The 20,548-nt window shown below is 45.0% G+C and overlaps 1 protein-coding gene across 2 annotated transcripts in view; it reads right to left on the reverse strand.

Annotated features, from left to right (window-relative positions):
* Positions 1 to 20,548, reverse strand: part of MED14 (mediator complex subunit 14) — a 79,591-nt gene that overhangs the window by 8,184 nt on the left and 50,859 nt on the right. Inside the window, exons 24-29 of one of the 2 annotated variants that reach the window (XM_077294787.1) lie at positions 20,178 to 20,303; positions 11,041 to 11,223; positions 8,104 to 8,339; positions 7,753 to 7,932; positions 7,495 to 7,602; positions 6,108 to 6,233 (exon numbers count right to left, since the gene is read on the reverse strand). In XM_077294787.1, coding sequence (XP_077150902.1) covers positions 6,108 to 6,233; positions 7,495 to 7,602; positions 7,753 to 7,932; positions 8,104 to 8,339; positions 11,041 to 11,223; positions 20,178 to 20,303 — 959 coding nt within the window. The remainder of the gene's footprint in view (positions 1 to 6,107; positions 6,234 to 7,494; positions 7,603 to 7,752; positions 7,933 to 8,103; positions 8,340 to 11,040; positions 11,224 to 20,177; positions 20,304 to 20,548) is intronic. The other variant, XM_077294788.1, reaches the window with a different exon arrangement.

Below are 20,548 nucleotides of genomic sequence, written 5' to 3' on the forward strand. Positions count from 1 at the left end.
CTGTATATAGGAGAGGTGTCTATATATAGAGGGATGTCTGTATATAGGAGTGGTGTCTGTATATAGGGGGATGTCTGTATATAGGAGTGGTGTCTGTATATAGAGGGATGTCTGTATATAGGAGTGGTGTCTGTATATAGGGGGATGTCTGTATATAGGAGTGGTGTCTGTATATAGGGGGATGTCTGTATATAGGAGTGGTGTCTGTATATAGAGGGATGTCTGTATATAAAAGTGGTGTCTGTATATAGCGGGATGTCTGTATATAGGAGTGGTGTCTGCATACAGAGGGATGTCTGTATATAGGAGTGGTGTCTGTATATAGAGGGATGTCTGTATATAAGAGTGGTGTCTGTATATAGAGGGATGTCTGTTTATAGGAGTGGTGTCTGTATATAGAGGGATGTCTGTATATAGGAGTGGTGTCTGTATATAGGGGGATGTCTGTATATAGGAGTGGTGTCTGTATATAGGGGGATGTCTGTATATAGGAGTGGTGTCTGTATATAGGGGGATGTCTGTATATAGGAGTGGTGTCTGTATATAGAGGGATGTCTGTATATAGGAGAGATGTCTGTATATAGAGGGATGTCTGTTTATAGGAGTGGTGTCTGTATATAGAGGGATGTCTGTATATAGGAGTGGTGTCTGTATATAGAGGGATGTCTGTATATAGGAGAGGTGCCTGCATATAGGAGTGGTGTCTGTATATAGGAGTGGTGTCTGTATATAGGGGGATGTCTGTATATAGGAGTGGTGTCTGTATATAGAGGGATGTCTGTATATAGGAGAGATGTCTGTATATAGAGGGATGTCTGTATATAGGAGTGGTGTCTCTATATTGGGGGATGTCTGTATATAGGAGTGGCGTCTGTATATAGAGGGATGTCTGTATATAGGAGAGATGTCTGTATATAGAGGGATGTCTGTATATAGGAGTGGTGTCTGTATATAGGGGGATGTCTGTATATAGGAGTGGTGTCTGTATATAGAGGGATGTCTGTATATAGGAGAGATGTCTGTATATAGAGGGATGTCTGTATATAGTAGAGATGTCTGTATATAGGGGGATGTCTGTATATAGGGGGATGTCTGTAGGGGGATGTCTGAATATAGGAGTGGTGTCTGTATATAGTGGGATGTCTGTATATAGGAGTGGTGTCTGTATATAGAGGGATGTCTGTATATAGGAGAGGTGCCTGCATATAGGAGTGGTGTCTGTATATAGGAGTGGTGTGTGTATATAGTGGGATGTCTTTATATAGAAGTGGTGTCTGTATATAGGGGGATTTCTGTATATTGTAGTGCTGTCTGTATATAGGGGTATGTCTGTATATAGGAGTGGTATCTGTATATAGAGGGATCTCTGTATATGGTAGTTGTGTCTGTATATAGAGGGATGTCTGTATATAGGAGTGATGTTTGTATATAAGAGGATGTGGCCAAAGTGGCTACCAAGGATTCCTGCATGCCAAAATGGCTACCAAGGGGCCAAAGTTGCTAACAAGGGGCCCCGCACATCAAAGTGGCTACCAAGGGGCCAAATTGGATACCCAGGGGCAGGGCCCTGCATGCCAGACTTGCTCCTGAGGTTCATTGGCAGCTGGCAGCGCTGTTCAAGCACCATGTATTTCCTTCAGGAAATGCCCATCTAGTTATTATTCTTCTCCGCGTTTTCCGCAATTAATGCGGCCCGAACCGCTCGGCGCAGAGACCCCGTTCAGGCGGCGTTTCGAAGGCCTCGGTGGGGACAGGTGTGCTATGACTTTTATAGTCGATCCGATATGTAGATTTTATTTAAATCGCATTTAAAAAAAAAAATTTCCCATAGGAAATAATGGCGAACTTTCCATGACCCCCAACTTGACCTTCCAAAGATGGCAGCTATGCAAATGTACGGTGTCCATTTTAGGACATGATCATTTATCAAAGTCCAACATCAGAATAAAGTGACTATGACACCCTCTCGTCCCGTGTGTGAAAAGTAAGTGCGCCCCCGGCCCCGTGTGCAAAAGTAAGTGCGCCCCCGGCCCCGTGTGCAAAAGTAAGTGCGCCCCCGGCCCCGTGTGCAAAAGTAAGTGCGCCCCTGGCCCCGTGTGCAAAAGTAAGTGCGCCCCTGGCCCCGTGTGCAAAAGTAAGTGCCCCCCCGGCCCCGTGTGTGAAAAGTAAGTGTCCCCCCGGCCCCGTGTGTGAAAAGTAAGTGCGCCCCCGGCCCCGTGTGCAAAAGTAAGTGCGCCCCCGGCCCCGTGTGCAAAAGTAAGTGCGCCCCCGGCCCCGTGTGCAAAAGTAAGTGCGCCCCCGGCCCCGTGTGCAAAAGTAAGTGCGCCCCCGGCCCCGTGTGCAAAAGTAAGTGCGCCCCCGGCCCCGTGTGCAAAAGTAAGTGCGTCCCGGTCCCGGGTGTGGAAAAGTAAGTTGCCCCCCTGGTCCCGTGTGTGAAAAGTGCTGCTGTAAAGCTGGCAGCGCTGTTCAAGCACCATGTATTTCCTTCAGGAAATGCCCATCTAGTTATTATGGTGCTTGAACCTCCTAGGTTCAAGCAACATATTGTAATCCGATTTCTTATATTTATGGTGCTTGAACCTCCTAGGTTCAAGCAACATATTGTAATCCGATTTCTTATATTTTATTATTCTTCTCCGCGTTTTCCGCAATTAATGCGGCCCGAACCGCTCGGCGCAGAGACCCCGTTCAGGCGGCGTTTCGAAGGCCTCGGTGGGGACAGGTGTGCTATGACTTTTATAGTCGATCCGATATGTAGATTTTATTTAAATCGCATTTAAAAAAAAAAATTTCCCATAGGAAATAATGGCGAACTTTCCATTACCCCCAACTTGACCTTCCAAAGATGGCAGCTATGCAAATGTACGGTGTCCATTTTAGGACATGATCATTTATCAAAGTCAAACATCAGAATAAAGTGACTATGACACCCTCTCGTCCCGTGTGTGAAAAGTAAGTGCCCCCCCGGCCCCGTGTGTGAAAAGTAAGTGCCCCCCCCGGCCCCGTGTGTGAAAAGTAAGTGCCCCCCCAGCCCCGTGTGTGAAAAGTAAGTGCCCCCCGGCCCCGTGTGTGAAAAGTAAGTGCCCCCCCGGCCCCGTGTGTGAAAAGTGAGTGCCCGCCGGCCCCGTGTGTGAAAAGTAAGTGCCCCCCCCCGGCCCCGTGTGCAAAAGTGTGCGCACCCCCGGCCCCGTGTGCAAAAGTAAGTGCGCCCCCGGCCCCGTGTGCAAAAGTAAGTGCGCCCCCGGCCCCGTGTGCAAAAGTAAGTGCGCCCCCGGCCCCGTGTGCAAAAGTAAGTGCGGCCCCGTGTGCAAAAGTAAGTGCGGCCCCGTGTGCAAAAGTAAGTGCGGCCCCGTGTGCAAAAGTAAGTGCGCCCCCGGCCCCGTGTGCAAAAGTAAGTGCGCCCCCGGCCCTGTGTGCAAAAGTAAGTGCGCCCCCGGCCCCGTGTGCAAAAGTAAGTGCGCCCCCGGCCCCATGTGCAAAAGTAAGTGCGCCTCCGGCCCCGTGTGCAAAAGTAAGTGCGCCCCCGGCCCCGTGTGCAAAAGTAAGTGCGCCCCCGGCCCCATGTGCAAAATTAAGTGCGCCCCCGGCCCCGTGTGCAAAAGTAAGTGCGCCCCCGGCCCCGTGTGCAAAAGTAAGTGCGCCCCCGGCCCCGTGTGCAAAAGTAAGTGCGCCCCCGGCCCCGTGTGTGGAAAAGTAAGTGCTCCCCTGGTCCCGGGTGTGGAAAAGTAAGTTCTCCCCTGGTCCCGGGTGTGGAAAAGTAAGTGGCCCCCCTGGTCCCTTGTGTGAAAAGTGCTGCTGTAAAGCTGGCAGCGCTGTTCAAGCACCATGTATTTCCTTCAGGAAATGCCCATCTAGTTTATTATTATTATTCTTCTTCTCCGCGTTTTCCGCAATTAATGCGGCCCGAACCGCTGGGCACAGAGACCCCGTTCAGGCGGCGTTTCGAAGGCCTCGGTGGGGACAGGTGTGCTATGACTTTTATAGTCGATCTGATATGTAGATTTTATTTAAATCACATTTTAAAAAAAAAATTTCCCATAGGAAATAATGGCGAACTTTCCATTACCTCCAACTTGACCTTCCAAAGATGGCAGCTATGCAAATGTACGGTGTCCATTTTAGGACATGATCATTTATCAAAGTCAAACATCAGAATAAAGTGACTATGACACCCTCTCGTCCCGTGTGTGAAAAGTAAGTGCCCCCCCCCCGGCCCCGTGTGTGAAAAATAAGTGCCCCCCCGGCCCCGTGTGTGAAAAGTAGGTGCGCCCCTGGCCCCGTGTGCAAAAGTAAGTGCCCCCCCCGGCCCCGTGTGGAAAAGTAAGTGCCCCCCCGGCCCCGTGTGTGAAAAGTAAGTGCCCCCCCGGCCCCGTGTGTGAAAAGTAAGTGCCCCCCCCCCCCCCAGCCCCGTGTGTGAAAAGTAAGTGCGCCCCCGGATGCAAAAGTAAGTGCGCCCCCGGCCCCGGGTGCAAAAGTAAGTGCGCCCCTGGCCCCGGGTGCAAAAGTAAGTGCGCCCCCGGCCCCGTGTGCAAAAGTAACTGCGCCCCTGGCCCCGTGTGCAAAAGTAAGTGCGCCCCCGGCCCCGTGTGCAAAAGTAAGTGCGCCCCCGGCCCCGTGTGCAAAAGTAAGTGCGCCCCCGGCCCCGTGTGCAAAAGTAAGTGCGCCCCCGGCCCCGTGTGCAAAAGTAAGTGCACCCCCGGCCCCGTGTGCAAAAGTAAGTGCGCCCCCGGCCCCGTGTGCAAAAGTAAGTGCGCCCCCGGCCCCGTGTGCAAAAGTAAGTGCGCCCCCGGCCCCGTGTGCAAAAGTAAGTGCGCCCCCGGCCCCGTGTGCAAAAGTAAGTGCGCCCCCGGCCCCGTGTGCAAAAGTAAGTGCGCCCCGGCCCCGTGTGCAAAAGTAAGTGCGCCCCCGGCCCCGTGTGCAAAAGTAAGTGCGCCCCCGGCCCCGTGTGCAAAAGTAAGTGCGCCCCCGGCCCCGTGTGCAAAAGTAAGTGCGCCCCCGGCCCCGTGTGCAAAAGTAAGTGCGCCCCCGGCCCCGTGTGCAAAAGTAAGTGCGCCCCCGGCCCCGTGTGCAAAAGTAAGTGCGCCCCCGGCCCCGTGTGCAAAAGTAAGTGCGGCCCCGTGTGCAAAAGTAAGTGCGCCCCCGGCCCCGTGTGCAAAAGTAAGTGCGCCCCCCGGCCCCGTGTGCAAAAGTAAGTGCGCCCCCCAGCCCCGTGTGCAAAAGTAAGTGCGCCCCCCGGCCCCGTGTGCAAAAGTAAGTGCGCCCCCCGGCCCCGTGTGCAAAAGTAAGTGCGCCCCCCGGCCCCGTGTGCAAAAGTAAGTGCGCCCCCCGGCCCCGTGTGCAAAAGTAAGTGCGCCCCCCGGCCCCGTGTGCAAAAGTAAGTGCGCCCCCCGGCCCCGTGTGCAAAAGTAAGTGCGCCCCCCGGCCCCGTGTGCAAAAGTAAGTGCGCCCCCCCGGCCCCGTGTGCAAAAGTAAGTGCGCCCCCCCGGCCCCGTGTGCAAAAGTAAGTGCGCCCCCGGCCCCGTGTGCAAAAGTAAGTGCGCCCCGGTCCCGGGTGTGGAAAAGTAAGTGTGCCCCAGTCCCGGGTGTGGAAAAGTAAGTGCGCCCCGGTCCCGGGTGTGGAAAAGTAAGTGCTCCCCTGGTCCCGTGTGTGAAAACTGCTGCTGTAAAGCTGGCAGCGCTGTTCAAGCACCATGTATTTCCTTCAGGAAATGCCCATCTAGTTATTATTATTATACACTCAGAATCAAGCCTATTGACACAAGCGCAGATGAATTCAAGTTCATCCATTATAATACATGGTTCCACTGATCGATGTACACAAAGTTATTTGTTGAATGAATTGCTTTTACTTGAAGAAGGTAAGAATAGCATAGATTATAGACCTTATTAGTCAAAGAATTAGAAATAATTTGTTATGGATGCTGGAAACCAGAAGCCCATATGGTAGCCTGAAGGTGCCATTAATTTACTGTGGCACAAATAAATGTCACCATTACTACCTGGAGGTTACAGGTAAACTCAATAGATATCAGTACAGTCATACAAATTGTATTTTTTTCTAGACATTAACAGATCGATCTTCACCTTTACTAATTCCCAATACTTACAAAGAACAGCATTTTAGATTTCAGGACAACCGCAGGAGTCCCTGGAGGAGCAATCGGTGGAGCACTTGGAGGGATGGTCAAACAGAACTGCACATTCCACTTCAGTTGCGTTGCCTGATCTGGAAACTGTTTCACAGAAGAGTTAAGAGTCCGTAGAACAATTTTTAAAAATAAAAAATTAACAAATCATGTCCCAACACGCCATAAAAGAATGTGCCACTTTCCATTAGTTCATGAAAAGGCTGTGAATAGTCACGCCAGGAAACTTCTAAGTTCCCTAGCACTGACCCCAGCGTGGAGTGAGCACTGTCAATTAACCCCTAACATGCCACAGTCATTAGTGACAGCAGAATGTAAAGAGTTTGACAAAGGAAGAGTTGCTATGGCATCCACAGACTCCTTGTAGGAGTTCAAGTCCCCTTGTTTAAAGGGAACGTGTAATATAAAATAATGCTAACAATCTGCAGATATGAGGTTAATCTGCAAGTTAATAGCATTCTGACACCGTGCAGCGCTGACACAGAGAGCCCCACTGCCAGGTGGAAATTGACTTTATTTACCCCGGCAGTGTTCGATGTCCAGTCATAGGGGTATCACTGATACGGTCTCAGTCACCGCTGTGTGTGCGGAGAGCGGCGGCTGTAACCACGCCCCACAGCACTGACTGACAGCCGGCCCTAAAGTTAATTTCCTCCCGGCTGTGGGGCTTTCAGTGCCAGTGCTGCATGGAACCCTATTAATCTGCAAATTTACCCAATATCTGTAGGCCAATAGCATTATTTAACATGACAGGTTCCCTTTAAAGGAAAAAAACTATTAAAAACTTTTATTTATTTTTTTAGAGTAAATATAAAATTGTTCAATCCAATAAGAAACAAAGACACTAATAATAAATGAGAAAAAAATCTGACATCACCACGTGGACGACGACCAGTACAATAAAACTATACCATTATTTAGCTTGTACGCTGAATGGTGCAAAAGAAAATGGAAAACAAAAATCTTCGCCAGGATTGCCATTTTGTTTATGATGAAAACGTCTTTTGTATCTCAAAATGGTACCAATAAATCTATGGATCATAATGCAAAATACAAACCCTCATATAGCTCTGTAAACAAAAACGAATAAGTTATGACTTTTACAGCATAGGTATTTGGTTTTTTTTTCTATGTTTTGTTAAAGTCACTCCACCTCACAAAACGTATACTACAGCCCACCTGAACTGCAAAACAAGACACAGCTCATGATCTAGAATGGCAGCATTTCTACAACCCCCTTCATTTTTAGATACTATTTCGAGAATAGTGTCTTTTATCAAACATACCATGTCTGCCATAATGTATGGTGCGATTGCCCATGGAATACAGAAAAGCATTGGATTCTTACCAGCTCGAGCTTCATTATGTGCACACAGTCTCGGAGTATGTGCGTCGGTGCTCCTAATAACTTTGTAAAAGCTATAAGTGTGTTTGCTTTGAATGGTGGACCTGCAACCTAAAGTGGTAAAAACAGATTTTATTAGGCCTCATTTCAAAACAAAATCCACAACACGTTGAATAAAAACATTTTATATCTGGACAGGCTTTTGTCTACATGAACCTTTGCTCGAAAGCCATTAATTTGGTGAATACTATAAACACATACCCTGGTCTCAAAGAACTTCTCAAGGACCTGCAGCTCCTCTGGCTTCCACTGTCCGGCATTTTCAGGTGTCACTTTCAGCTGCAGTGTCTGGTTTGTGGTTGGGTTAAGAGCCACGCGACACTTTAGAACTTCTGTCTTGAACATAATAACTCCTGGCTCATTGGAGTTTATGAGCTGCAGCTGAAAAGGATGAAATACATATCGTAAATACACAAACACGTACTGTCTAACATTTCTCAACGTAAAGGAATTACTCCATTTTTATACTTTAAATATAAAAAACAGTTTTCAGAATTAGATCAGCTCTTAATGACTAATAATAGGACCAAATATGTATGAGTGCATACGTACAGTTTCCTGTTGGATTATCCTTTGGAGATGCCGCCTCATGTTTACAGAGCCAAGAAACCTCTCCAGAGGAGAACACAGGTAGCTTCCCGCCAAGGCTGGTGCTAACCCAGGTGTTGGAGACGGTAGTAGAAGTACGTGCAAGGCACTGTGCGTGAGGATCGTAGGGATAGATGCAGCCCAAGGACGTTGAGGTAGCTTGCGAGGTGGAGGCATATTCGTTGGCAAAGTTTGGGAGCCTACAATGAAATAGAAGGAAAAAAAAAAGACGGATTTAGCAAATTTTTTGTTTAACATGCAGGCAGAATTTGGGGTTCGTTAAAATTTATGATTATATGATTTCATAGTCATTGTATAAAAGGTCAATACAAGAAAAGGAGACATGAGGAAGCAGAATGATAAGATAACCTGCCCAGTATGATGTGCTGAAACCAGTTTATATGTGAAAAACCAAAGAGGAAAAATTGAGATCACGCAATAGAATAATTAAAAAAATATATAGTAAATATATTAAATCTACGTTAATGAAACACTTCAGGCAAAACACTTTAGAAGTCGGCACAAGCGCCAAGTCTTCCCAGGAGAAACTGCTTTGCCATAGTTCCTTAACTCTATACTAGGAAGTAGCAAAAGCCGCCCGAAAAATGAGCATGTCTCTTTCCACTGCTTCACAGTTTCTCTTGACAAGTTTTTATTTTTAATGAGGCAACTCAATTTTTATTGTTTTGGTTTTTTACTGTCTCCATAAAGGACATGAACCTGCTTCATCGCCTCATCGCCAACAGCAAATAGTAAAAAAAAAAAAACCATGGTCTGCTATGAAGGTCAGCCACAGGCTGGTCTAAATAGAAGCCTCGTCATGGCAAGCAAGGTGATCTTTAAAAGACACATGGCTGTCATGGCAAGCACCAACGGGTGCTTTGAAAGTTGGACCCCTCCCTTGGGCCGCAGAATGTAAATGTTAACAGCAGCTGTTAGAGGCAGGTGATGGATGAATAAGACAACAATCATATGCCGGGAATTATACGGGCTCATCTCCAGAGCCGTTCCAAACACCTGTTAGAGGGAATAGGACATCAGGAAATGAGGTATTGTTTGAATCAGTTTTTTTTTTTGTTAAATGTATTTATTTTAAATTTGAGAATTTCATCAGCAAATCCTCTTGTTCTCCTTGGAGAAAAGTCACCACCAGAAACGTTTGGCAGTGGCTCTTTCATAGAAAACTCAAGAGTGCTCGGCCGAGCGGAACATTCCTGTGTATGGGCAGTCAGGAGAGATAGGTGTTGGCTGACAGCTATCTAATGTGTATGGTGCCAATGTTTTATACAGGAAGTATTGTAATCACAGCCGGGATTACAATGAAAGGTAAACATTATGTATACAGATAACATTGGATCCACCATTCATAATAGCTCACCTCCTCCAACCTCCCAAAAAATCTCTCCTGTAGAAGGTTAATTAGTCTATTGCAGCCTATTGCCCATATGGCTGATGAAAAAAACAGGAAGTCTACTATTACGCTTAGTTGCCAGTATGAAAATGGCAAGATTGCTTTAGAAAAAACGGGAAAAAATTAACTCTTTAAAGACTTGGACATTTTTCTACTTTCATTATTTTAACTGTTGATGGAAGAGCCTTGACTTTTTTTTCCCCCCCATCAACATTGCCGTATGAGGGCTTGTTTTTTTGTGGGAGGAGTTGCAGTTCTGAATGAATATTTTAACAAATAATCAAACTAAAAGACAGGAAAAAAAAGTCTAAATTGTGAAGTTTTTATTGATTACATTTTGTGTTATATATGACATTTTGCTCCTCACCCTATTTGTTTGTGTGAAGCTTGACGACCAAAACAAAGGCAATCTTTGATGTATGGTTTAAGTGATTTTAAATTAGACATATTGGATCTTATTCAGACACCACAATTAAAAAAACAAACAAAAAACATTTGGTAATTTATTTTTTGAGATTAAAATAGTACGGTAATTTAAACATTTTTCCTTTATTTAAAAAATAAATATTTTACTATATTTTTTAGTCCCCCTAAGGGTCCTGAACTTGTGATCGTTTAGACTGTATTCAGTAGAACCACAAGATTGAAGTATATGGTGAAAGACGTCCTCCTATAAAGCTCAGCCTATGGCTGAGCTTCACAGGAGGACTAAGATGGCAGAAAGGGACCTTCAGCAGGTCTTCAAATGCCAAGGTGTAACCCATCAGCTCCCAACGATCGTGTTGCAGGGGGCTGATGGGAAGTAGTGGGCGCATATAAGTGATTAAACTGCAGTCAGAAGCAAGCTATATAACAGCCAGCATGTGCTGCATGTGAAGCGGGCTGTGCTCCTCCCTGGGCATTATACAGCCCTTAGCGACCTATGACGAAATTGTATGTGGCTAATATAGAGAGAACACTGTTCATTTTAAAAGAATTACATTTAACATAAAAACCTGATTTCAAACAGCAGGCCATTTTCTGATGCACATTCCTTTTAAAACAAATCATGGCCCGATGGTATTCAGTATGATAGTATAGGCATTGCACATTACTGTAGCCCACAGTGAATGTGTTCTGCTGTCACACAAATCAACTGAACAGCTACAACATGCTGCAGCAGCATGGCGGTGGGCGGTCAACACAGCTAATTGTACTGCAGCTCGATGTGGCAGGCAAGACGGGCAATGGAAACTGGTTTTTGCATTTATTTTGCATGATCGCATAGGCTGCAATGATTTGAATTATTGTAGCATTTCTATTAAATCTGTGATTTTTCTGGACAGGTTATGGTGTAGTGTATGCAATGCTGGAGAGCTGTTAATGTCCTAACATTGAATGGCAAACCGAGATGTAAATATGCAATCCTGACAACTGTGCTGTAGAAACATCTCTAGTAGAGCGATGAACTAGAATCACTAAATGAGAGCATGATTGGAACCACAACATACTTGTTCCAGCTCGAGGGGAGTGAGACACATCAGGGACAGGAGAGTGAAGAGATGGATTTGCTGGTGAAATTCCAGGCATGCGAGCAGCTGGAGAAGGACCAGACACTTGAGGAGACCCTGGCCAATTCCCTGCACGTTGGCTGGGTGACATCATGGTGTACGGAGAGCTAGGGTCTAATGTACCTGTGCAGGTTGCAAAATGAGATTTTGTCACATTTCCTCCTCTTCTACTTTCGATTTGTAGGGAAATTAGAGTGATAAAACAGGAATTTGGAAAACAATATGTCTTCAGATTCATTTTCAATACATATAACAACTAAGTCTATTAGAAGTTTCTTTGACAATTAAATTCTTTCAAAAAGATGTTAAAGATCAAAGTATATGCCACAAGGAGAAAAAAAGACATTCTAGACCATTACTGCAGCATTTCAGACACTAATGTACACCTGATGTCCAGCAATGAGCACTGGTTATCGAGTTCCTTGGGAAAAACGTGTCCACAAATTTCATACATAATCATATTAGAACATTGATCAAATTTATTTTAAAGTGTCATTTATTTCAGGGATCTGTGCATATGAAAAGAGGGTTAAAGTGCAAAACAGAAGCTTACCCAGTGACTGACTACTGCAGAAGGGGAGAAGACCCTGCCCATAAGGGCTTACAATCTACAGGGGAGGAGGAGGTAGGTAACAGCAGAAGCTGCTCATATGGCAGTAGGTCGGATTACAATCGATGAGGTATCAAAGAGATTAAGTTAGGCTACGTTCACCTTAGCGGCGGGCGCCGCAGCGGCGGGCGCCGCATGCGTCATGCGCCCCTATATTTAACATGGGGGCGCATGAACATGCGTCGCACTTGCGTTTTGCGCCGCATGCGTCGCTGCGGCGCCCGCGTCCGGGCGCAGAGGACGCAGCAAGTTGCATTTTTGCTGCGTCCAAAATCAATTAAAAAAAGGACGCATGCGGCGAAAAACGCAGCGTTGTGCATGCGTTTTTGTTTGCGTTGTGCGCTGCGGCGCCGACGCTGCGGCGCACAGCGCAAATGTGAACGTAGCCTGTAGGGGGCAGGCGATACACAGCGTTCTTAGTCAGAGGTAACATTAAGACTGGTTTCTCTGTACAAAGACCATGCTTTTAGTCTGTAGCCATTGGACTTCCTTCCAACCTCCTAACTGCCAACACCTTCGACACTTTTGGATTGCTATGCTCAACATTGCGCCATCACTGTGGTGTGACACAGGCACAGCACCAGGTCCATCAATCACAAAAGGTGACAAAGACCACTGCACCAGGGTTTTTTGCTCAATTCTAGTAGCTGGCAGAAGGTTTGGGAAAGTGGAGAAGTAGAGAAGAAAAGGGGAGAGAGGGTTAAAGGGAATCTGTCAGCATATTTTAGCTACCTAATCTGAGAGCAGCATAATATAGGTCAAGAAAGCCTGATTCCAGGGATGTGTCACTTACTGGACTGCTTGGTGTAGTTTTAGTTTTGATAGCATCCTTGTTTTGCTTTTATGTAGATGTAGCAAAGCTAAGACTTCTGGGCTGTTTATAACCCCGCCCCCACCACTGATTGGCAGTTTCCTGTGTACACTGTGGATGGTCAGCAAACTGCTAATCAGTGTTGGGGGCGGGGTTACAAAGGTTAGCCTGACTGGTGTGCACATGAGAACAAGTCAGTCAGTGATAATTTCCTGCTGAAATAGCGATTGTATTGGAACTACAACATACAGCCTAATAAGTGATATATCCCTGTAATCAGGCTCTCGTGCCATATATATATATATATATATATATATATATATATATATATATATATATATATATATATATATATATATATATATATATATATATACATATACATATATACATATACACTCTCAAATCTAATAGCAAAATTGATTCCCTTTAACTGAGCAGCAGGATTGAGGTTAGGTTTAAGGGATGCAATAGTGTTAGATGAGTAGACAGAAAAATTATTCATTCGTCTTTCCGGGACTCAAACATTAGAAAGGCGTATATTCGAGAAATGCTATGAAATTAAAGATGGCAGACCATCAAAGGCTTTGGATGTAGGTTTTGAAAGCAGTAGAATCAAAAGTTAACCACAGGCAGACGACTTTTGAGACAGGGAAAAGTGTGCAGCTATGACCTTCATTAGGTATGGTAGGGAGTACAGTAAATGGTAAAAGTATATTAGATTCAAGTTTTTTTTCTCTTTTTGGAATTCTGGACAGCAGAGAGGCAACACAAAGGTCCCATATGTTCAACTCTGGCCTGTGGGCCAAATCTGGCAGCCGGAAGAGTATATTTGGCCCACGATGCTGGGCGCGTCCCCTGTCCGGCATCACACTTACAACTATATCGGCATCCTAGATACTGATACAGTTGAAAGCAATGATAGATGAGGGAGCGCCAGCTAAAGCTCCCACTCCCATCAGCTAACGCTCCCACTCCCATCAGCTAACGCTCCCACTCCCATCAGCTAACGCTCCCTTCTCCCATCAGCTAACGCTCCCTTCTCCCATCAGCTAACGCTCCCTTCTCCCATCAGCTAACGCTCCCACTCCCATCAGCTAACGCTCCCTTCTCCCATCAGCTAACGCTCTCACTCCCATCAGCTAACGCTCTCACTCCCATCAGCTAACGCTCTCACTCCCATCAGCTAACGCTCTCACTCCCATCAGCTAACGCTCCCACTCCCATCAGCTAACGCTCCCACTCCCATCAGCTAACGCTCCCACTCCCATCAGCTAACAGCTAACGCTCCCACTCCCATCAGCTAACGCTCCCACTCCCATCAGCTAACGCTCCCACTCCCATCAGCTAACAGCTAACGCTCCCACTCCCATCAGCTAACGCTCCCACTCCCATCAGCTAACGCTCCCACTCCCATCAGCTAACAGCTAACGCTCCCACTCCCATCAGCTAACGCTCTCACTCCCATCAGCTAACAGCTAACGCTCCCACTCCCATCAGCTAACGCTCCCACTCCCATCAGCTAACGCTCCCACTCCCATCAGCTAACGCTCCCACTCCCATCAGCTAACGCTCCCACTCCCATCAGCTAACGCTCCCACTCCCATCAGCTAACGCTCCCACTCCCATCAGCTAACGCTCCCACTCCCATCAGCTAACGCTCCCACTCCCATCAGCTAACGCTCCCACTCCCATCAGCTAACGCTCCCACTCCCATCAGCTAACGCTCCCACTCCCATCAGCTAACGCTCTCACTCCCATCAGCTAACGCTCCCACTCCCATCAGCTAACAGCTAACGCTCCCACTCCCATCAGCTAACGCTCCCTCTCCCATCATTCCCCCTCTGCGTCTGACGTCTCAGTACAGCGGGTGCGATGACATCATTACAACACAATGAGGTGTGCAGAGGATCTGATCTGTGGAGACTGGTAGAGCAGGGGAACGGGCAGAGGAGAGGTTTCTTAGGGCTCATTATACTGTATGGTTCTTTATACTGTATGGAACACTATATGAGGCAATTATACTGCATGGAGCACTATGTGGGGCCCATTTTACTGTATATATCACTATATAAGGCCTATTATACTTCATAGTGCATTATGTGGGGCCATTTTTTAAATAAATATCAAGGTTGGCCCATGACTTTGTCCAAGCTTTTCATTTTGGCCCTGTGTGTATTTGCGTTTCACATCCCTAATCAAGTGTTGTCAACATGAAAGAGGTGCTGAAAGGCATACAGAGAGAAGCATAGTGAGCCACAGGACACCAAGAGAGAGCCAAAAAGGAGGTGGTGAGCAAAATGTTCAGTTGGTGAGATAGGAGGATGCAGGAGTGAACCTAGCCTGTGACTTCAAGGGGTGAGAATAACAACAGAAAAAGAAGGCAGACTATGTTACATACAGTGGACAGTTCTACCAGGCGCATGGACGAGATGCATGAAAATTATTTCAAATACAAAAAGATTTTGCAGTTCCATGTATCAATCTCACTGGAAGTCTACAGTAGTGAAGAGGCTAATGCCTGCTTTCTAGTAATCCAGGTAATGAAGATATTAACGCCTGCTCACCAAGTAGAGGGGGATATTGCATTTACATTGGGAGTGCACTGATTTCCTTAATTCCCCAAGCACCAGTAATGTCTCGTGTGCTGTGTCTCCCTACCCTGCATTGCTCACAAAAAGCCATCTCTAGGAGCTATGGCTCCAGCCTCAAGAATTAAAACACAAACTATACTAGAAGAATGCAGATGATTTTACTTATTTGTTTTTTTTTGTTTTTTTTTTTTTAACAAGAAACCAGAAATTCCCCGTCTGTGTATTCTGGCTCTGGAAGAATAATAGTTATTAAAATGTAGAAAATTCAATTACAGTGAATTCAGAAACTCTAGATTTCTGCTCTTTAAAATTGTAATCGTGACATTTAAATAAAAATGCTGTGGTATTAGGGGATGATCGCACTGCATCTTTTTACGGTAGTCAAAAACATGTTTTTCAGGAGAAAGACATTACAGGAACGGCTCTGTGACTCTGACATTTTCTCTGCATTCTTTAATCCCATGAGTAATTTTTAGGGTTTCTAGTGGTTTTCGGGAGGTTTTCGTCAATGTTTTCAGATTTTTATTTTTGGTTAACATTTTGCCAACTTTTTTGGGGCATTTAAAAAATAGAATAAAGGGAATCTGTCACCAGATTTTTTGCCAAAGGGAATCTGTCACCAGATTTTTTGCCAGCTTATTGTAGGGGCAGAGACCTCTGATTCCAGTGATGTTAATTACTGGGCTGCTTGCTGTAGATTTGATAAAATCACTTATATCAGCAGGAGATTATCACTAGAGGACTAGTAAACCTGCTGCCATGTAGAGTCCCGCATATTCATGAGCTCTATATAACCACGGCCCCAACACAATGGCAGCTTTCTGCCTATGCACAGTGTACACAGAAAGCTGACAATCAGTGGTGTGGATGGAGTTACACAGAGCTCAGCATTCAGAGAACGAATAGATCTGCAGCAGAAGAAAATAGTGATTTTATCAAAACTACAGAAAGCAGCTCAGTGCATCATGGTGCCCCTACATCATGCTGTTCTCAGTTGGGGTAGTAAAAACCTGGTGACCAATTCCCTTTAAGGAATTTAAGGAATGAATAAACCACTTGTGTTTAAGGCGAAAATTCTTACAAAATGCTCAAAAAGATGCCTGTGTATCTAGCATTCCCATTGACTTCTATTGCATGGTGTGTTTCTTCCTAGCAGAAAACATCTGAAGAATGAATATTACTTCTTTTAAACACATGACACCTTTGAAATTCTCAAGTGTTTAAAAAGATGCTCAAAAGCCTGAACATTTACACAGCAAGTAGTTTATACATAAAAATTTATAGAAAGATTGTTTGAGCGCTCTCTGTCCATTTTAGGAGTGGAGATGCTCAAAAAAAACACTAGAAAAAGACGTAGCGTGAGCATATTGTAAGATTCACTATAACGCATTGAAAATATTACTCAGCAAAGACACAGACTAACCAGAAAATAAGTATTGAGTTATGTCCATCACGAGCTACTCCTCTGCTAGACATAAAGTGCAGCTACAATGAATGAAAGCACCTTGTGATGTCAATATGGTAATGATTTAAAGGGAATCTGTCAGCAGGATTTTGCTACCTCATCTGAGAGAAGCCTGATGTAGAGAAAGAGACTCTGAATCCAATGATGTATCACTTACTTTACTGGCTGCAGCCGTTCTGACACAATCAGAGATTTTAGATATAGCAATGCAGCAGAGCTAACAAAGCTGACTCCACCCACACAGCTGACCCCGCCCACACCAGGCTCTCAGTGTATATAGCTATAGACAGTGAGCTGCTTATTAGAGGGGGCGGAATCGGACGACTGCCCCAGTGCCTCATAGTCACATCAATGTTAATCACCAGGTGATTGTTAATCCTTCAGTCTAAGTAAACAGCACACAGTCAGACATGTGACACATCGTTGAGTTCAGTGTTTTAACCCCGACATCATGCTGTCCTCAGATTACATAGCAAAAACCTGCTGACAGATTCAGTTTAATTTCACTTCTAGGCACAAAACACAATTCAACTACTACTTCAGCTAAATCAGGTAACTTCTGGCTTCAACAAAGAAACCTACATAAAGTTACATATCTGCTTAATAGTTTTCTTGTTAATTAAAAAAAAAAAAGCATTTATGTACTAAGGGTTCATATTGAAGCTCTTCCGATGATGACCAGATGAGTCAATTACCAATACTTGGATCACAGTGTGCGGTTTTTGGGGTTTTTTTTGGCCAAACCTAAAAGCGACCCTGCACAGTTGCATTAAATATGAATATAGGATTACTAATGTATAGTCACTGATCATAACATTCCATGTTTGGAGATCGGTGCCCCATTTAGCTTCCTTCTAAAATGCTTCTGCAGAGGCAGTGAGAGCGCTGTGAAGTCTGAACCATGCTTTCCCTGTTGCATCGGCATTGATCCATCCCACACTAATGGAAAAGCAGAGGAGACATGGTTCAGACTTTCCACAGTGCCTCCCATACTTCTGCAGAAGACTTAAGAGATGAAATGTACTCACAAGTAGGAGATGGAGAAATTCACCTTAATATTAAAAGATACATTTATGTTTGCACATCTTTAACCCCTTCATGACCTTGGGATTTTCCTTTTTTCCGTGTTCATTTTTCGCTCCCCTCCTTCCCAGAGCCATAACTTTTTTATTTTTCCGTCAATATGGCCATGTGAGGGCTTATTTTTTGCGGGACGAGTTGTACTTTTGAACGACATCATTGGTTTTAGCATGTTGTGTACTAGAAAACGGGAACAAAAATTCCTAGTGCGATGAAATTGCAAAAAAGTGCAATCCCACACTTGTTTTTTGCTTGGCTTTTTTTGCTAGGTTCACTAAATGCTAAAACTGACCTGCCATCATGATTCTCCAGGTCATTACGAGTTCATAGACACCTATCATGTCTAGGTTATTTTTTTATCTAAGTGGTGAAAAAAAATTCCAAACTTTGCTTAAAAAAAAAAAAATTGCGCCATTTTCCAATACCCGTAGCGTCTCCATTTTTCATGATCTGGGGTCGGTTGAGGGCTTATTTTTTACGTGCCGAGCTGGTGTTTTTAATGATACCATTTTGGTGCAGATACGTTCTTTTGATCACCCGTTATTGCATTTTAATGCAATGTCGCGGTGACCAAAAAAACGTAATTCTGGCGTTTCAAATTTTTTTCTCGCTACGCTGTTTAGCGATCAGGTTAATCCTTTTTTTTTTATTGATAGATCAGGCGATTCTGAACGCGGCGGTAGCAAATATGTGTAGGTTTGATTTTTTTTTATTGTTTTATTTTGAATGGGGCAAAAGGGGGGTGATTTAAACCTTTATATTTTATTTACGTTTTTGTTTTTTTTTACTTTTGCCATGCTTCAATAGCCTCCATGGGAGGCTAGAAGCTGGCACAACGCGATCGGCTCTGCTACATAGCAGCGATCGTCAGATCACTGCTATGTAGCAGAAATGCAGGTGTGCTGTGAGCGCTGACCACAGGGTGGCGCTCACAGCTACCGGGGATCAGTAACCATAGAGGTCTCAAGGACCTCTATGGTTACTCTGCAGAAGCATCGCTGACCCCCGATCATGTGACGGGGGTCAGCGATGTGCTCATTTCCGGCCGCCCGGCCGAAAGCGCCGGTTAAATGCTGCTGTCTGCGTTTGACAGCGGCATTTAGCCAGTTAATAGCGGCGGGTGAATCGCGATTTCACCCGCCGCTATTGCAGGCACATGTCAGCTGTTTAAAACAGCTGACATGTCCCGGCTTTGATGTGGGCCCACCGCCGGAGCCCTGCATCAAAGCTGCAAAAAATGTTCTGTAAAAGTGAAAAGAAAAAAGAAAAAGTAAAATATATATATATATATATATACTCACCGGCCACTTTATTAGGTACACCTGTCCAACTTCTTGTTAACACTTAATTTCTAATCAGCCAATCACATGGCGGCAACTCAGTGCATTTAGGCATGTAGACATGGACAAGACAATCTCCTGCAGTTCAAACCGAGCATCAGTATGGGGAAGAAAGGTGATTTGAGTGCCTTTGAACGTGGCATGGTTGTTGGTGCCAGAAAGGCTGGTCTGAGTATTTCAGAAACTGCTGATCTACTGGGATTTTCACGCACAACCATCTCTAGGGTTTACAGAGAATGGTCCGAAAAAGAAAAAAAATCCAGTGAGCGGCAGTTCTGTGGGCGGAAATGCCTTGTTGATGCCAGAGGTCAGAGGAGAATGGGCAGACTGGTTCGAGCTGATAGAAAGGCAACAGTGACTCAAATCGCCACCCGTTACAACCAAGGTAGGCCTAAGAGCATCTCTGAACGCACAGTGCGTCGAACTTTGAGGCAGATGGGCTACAGCAGCAGAAGACCACACCGGGTACCACTCCTTTCAGCTAAGAACAGGAAACTGAGGCTACAATTTGTACAAGCTCATCGAAATTGGACAGTAGAAGATTGGAAAAACGTTGCTTGGTCTGATGAGTCTCGATTTCTGCTGCGACATTCGGATGGTAGGGTCAGAATTTGGCGTAAACAACATGAAAGCATGGATCCATCCTGCCTTGTATGGAGCATCTTTGGGATGTGCAGCCGACAAATCTGCGGCAACTGTGTGATGCCATCATGTCAATATGGACCAAAATCTCTGAGGAATGCTTCCAGCACCTTGTTGAATCTATGCCACGAAGAATTGAGGCAGTTCTGAAGGCAAAAGGGGGTCCAACCCGTTACTAGCATGGTGTACCTAATAAAGTGGCCGGTGAGTGTATATATATATATATATATATATATATATATATATATATATATATATATATATATATATATATATATATATATATATATATATATATATATATATATATATACACACACACACACACACACACACACACACACACAGACACAGAGTTAAAGGGTCTTTGTATTCTAGATCTTTATTGTCTCTTGACGGGCTATCCCATAAATGCCTGGAACATGTAGGTCCCACCTCTGGAACCCGCAACTATCTTCACAGCATGTTACTGCCAAAAATCTTCATAGTACAAAAACGGAAACAGAAATGATGAAGTTGTGTAATAAATACTCACCATGAGGACTTGAAAAATTAGGCGTTGGAACCATTGTAATTCCAAGGGAGGAAGGAGATTGTGTGGTACCAAATGATGCAGGAGAAGGTGCCCTTAATGCTCCGCTAGGAGAACTCTGTAAGTTCCCTAAAGTGGAAAGACGGGGTACATGTAACACTGACAATGAGATTTAGCACAGCTCTGCACAAGCTACAGACCCTTCATCACGATCCTTAAGGCTTCCCCTGCCCATCATCGGTTATTAGCAAATAAAACTGCGTATAAGACCCCATCCACCCTAAATCAACTTTTCTTGTAAAAATAGCTGTCATTACCAGCAATATTCTCTTACTAAAGCAATCACCGTTTTAATCAAGAACAGTCCCCCCACG

The sequence above is a fragment of the Ranitomeya variabilis genome, chromosome 3, assembly GCF_051348905.1.
Source record: "Ranitomeya variabilis isolate aRanVar5 chromosome 3, aRanVar5.hap1, whole genome shotgun sequence".
Taxonomy (NCBI): domain Eukaryota; kingdom Metazoa; phylum Chordata; class Amphibia; order Anura; family Dendrobatidae; genus Ranitomeya; species Ranitomeya variabilis.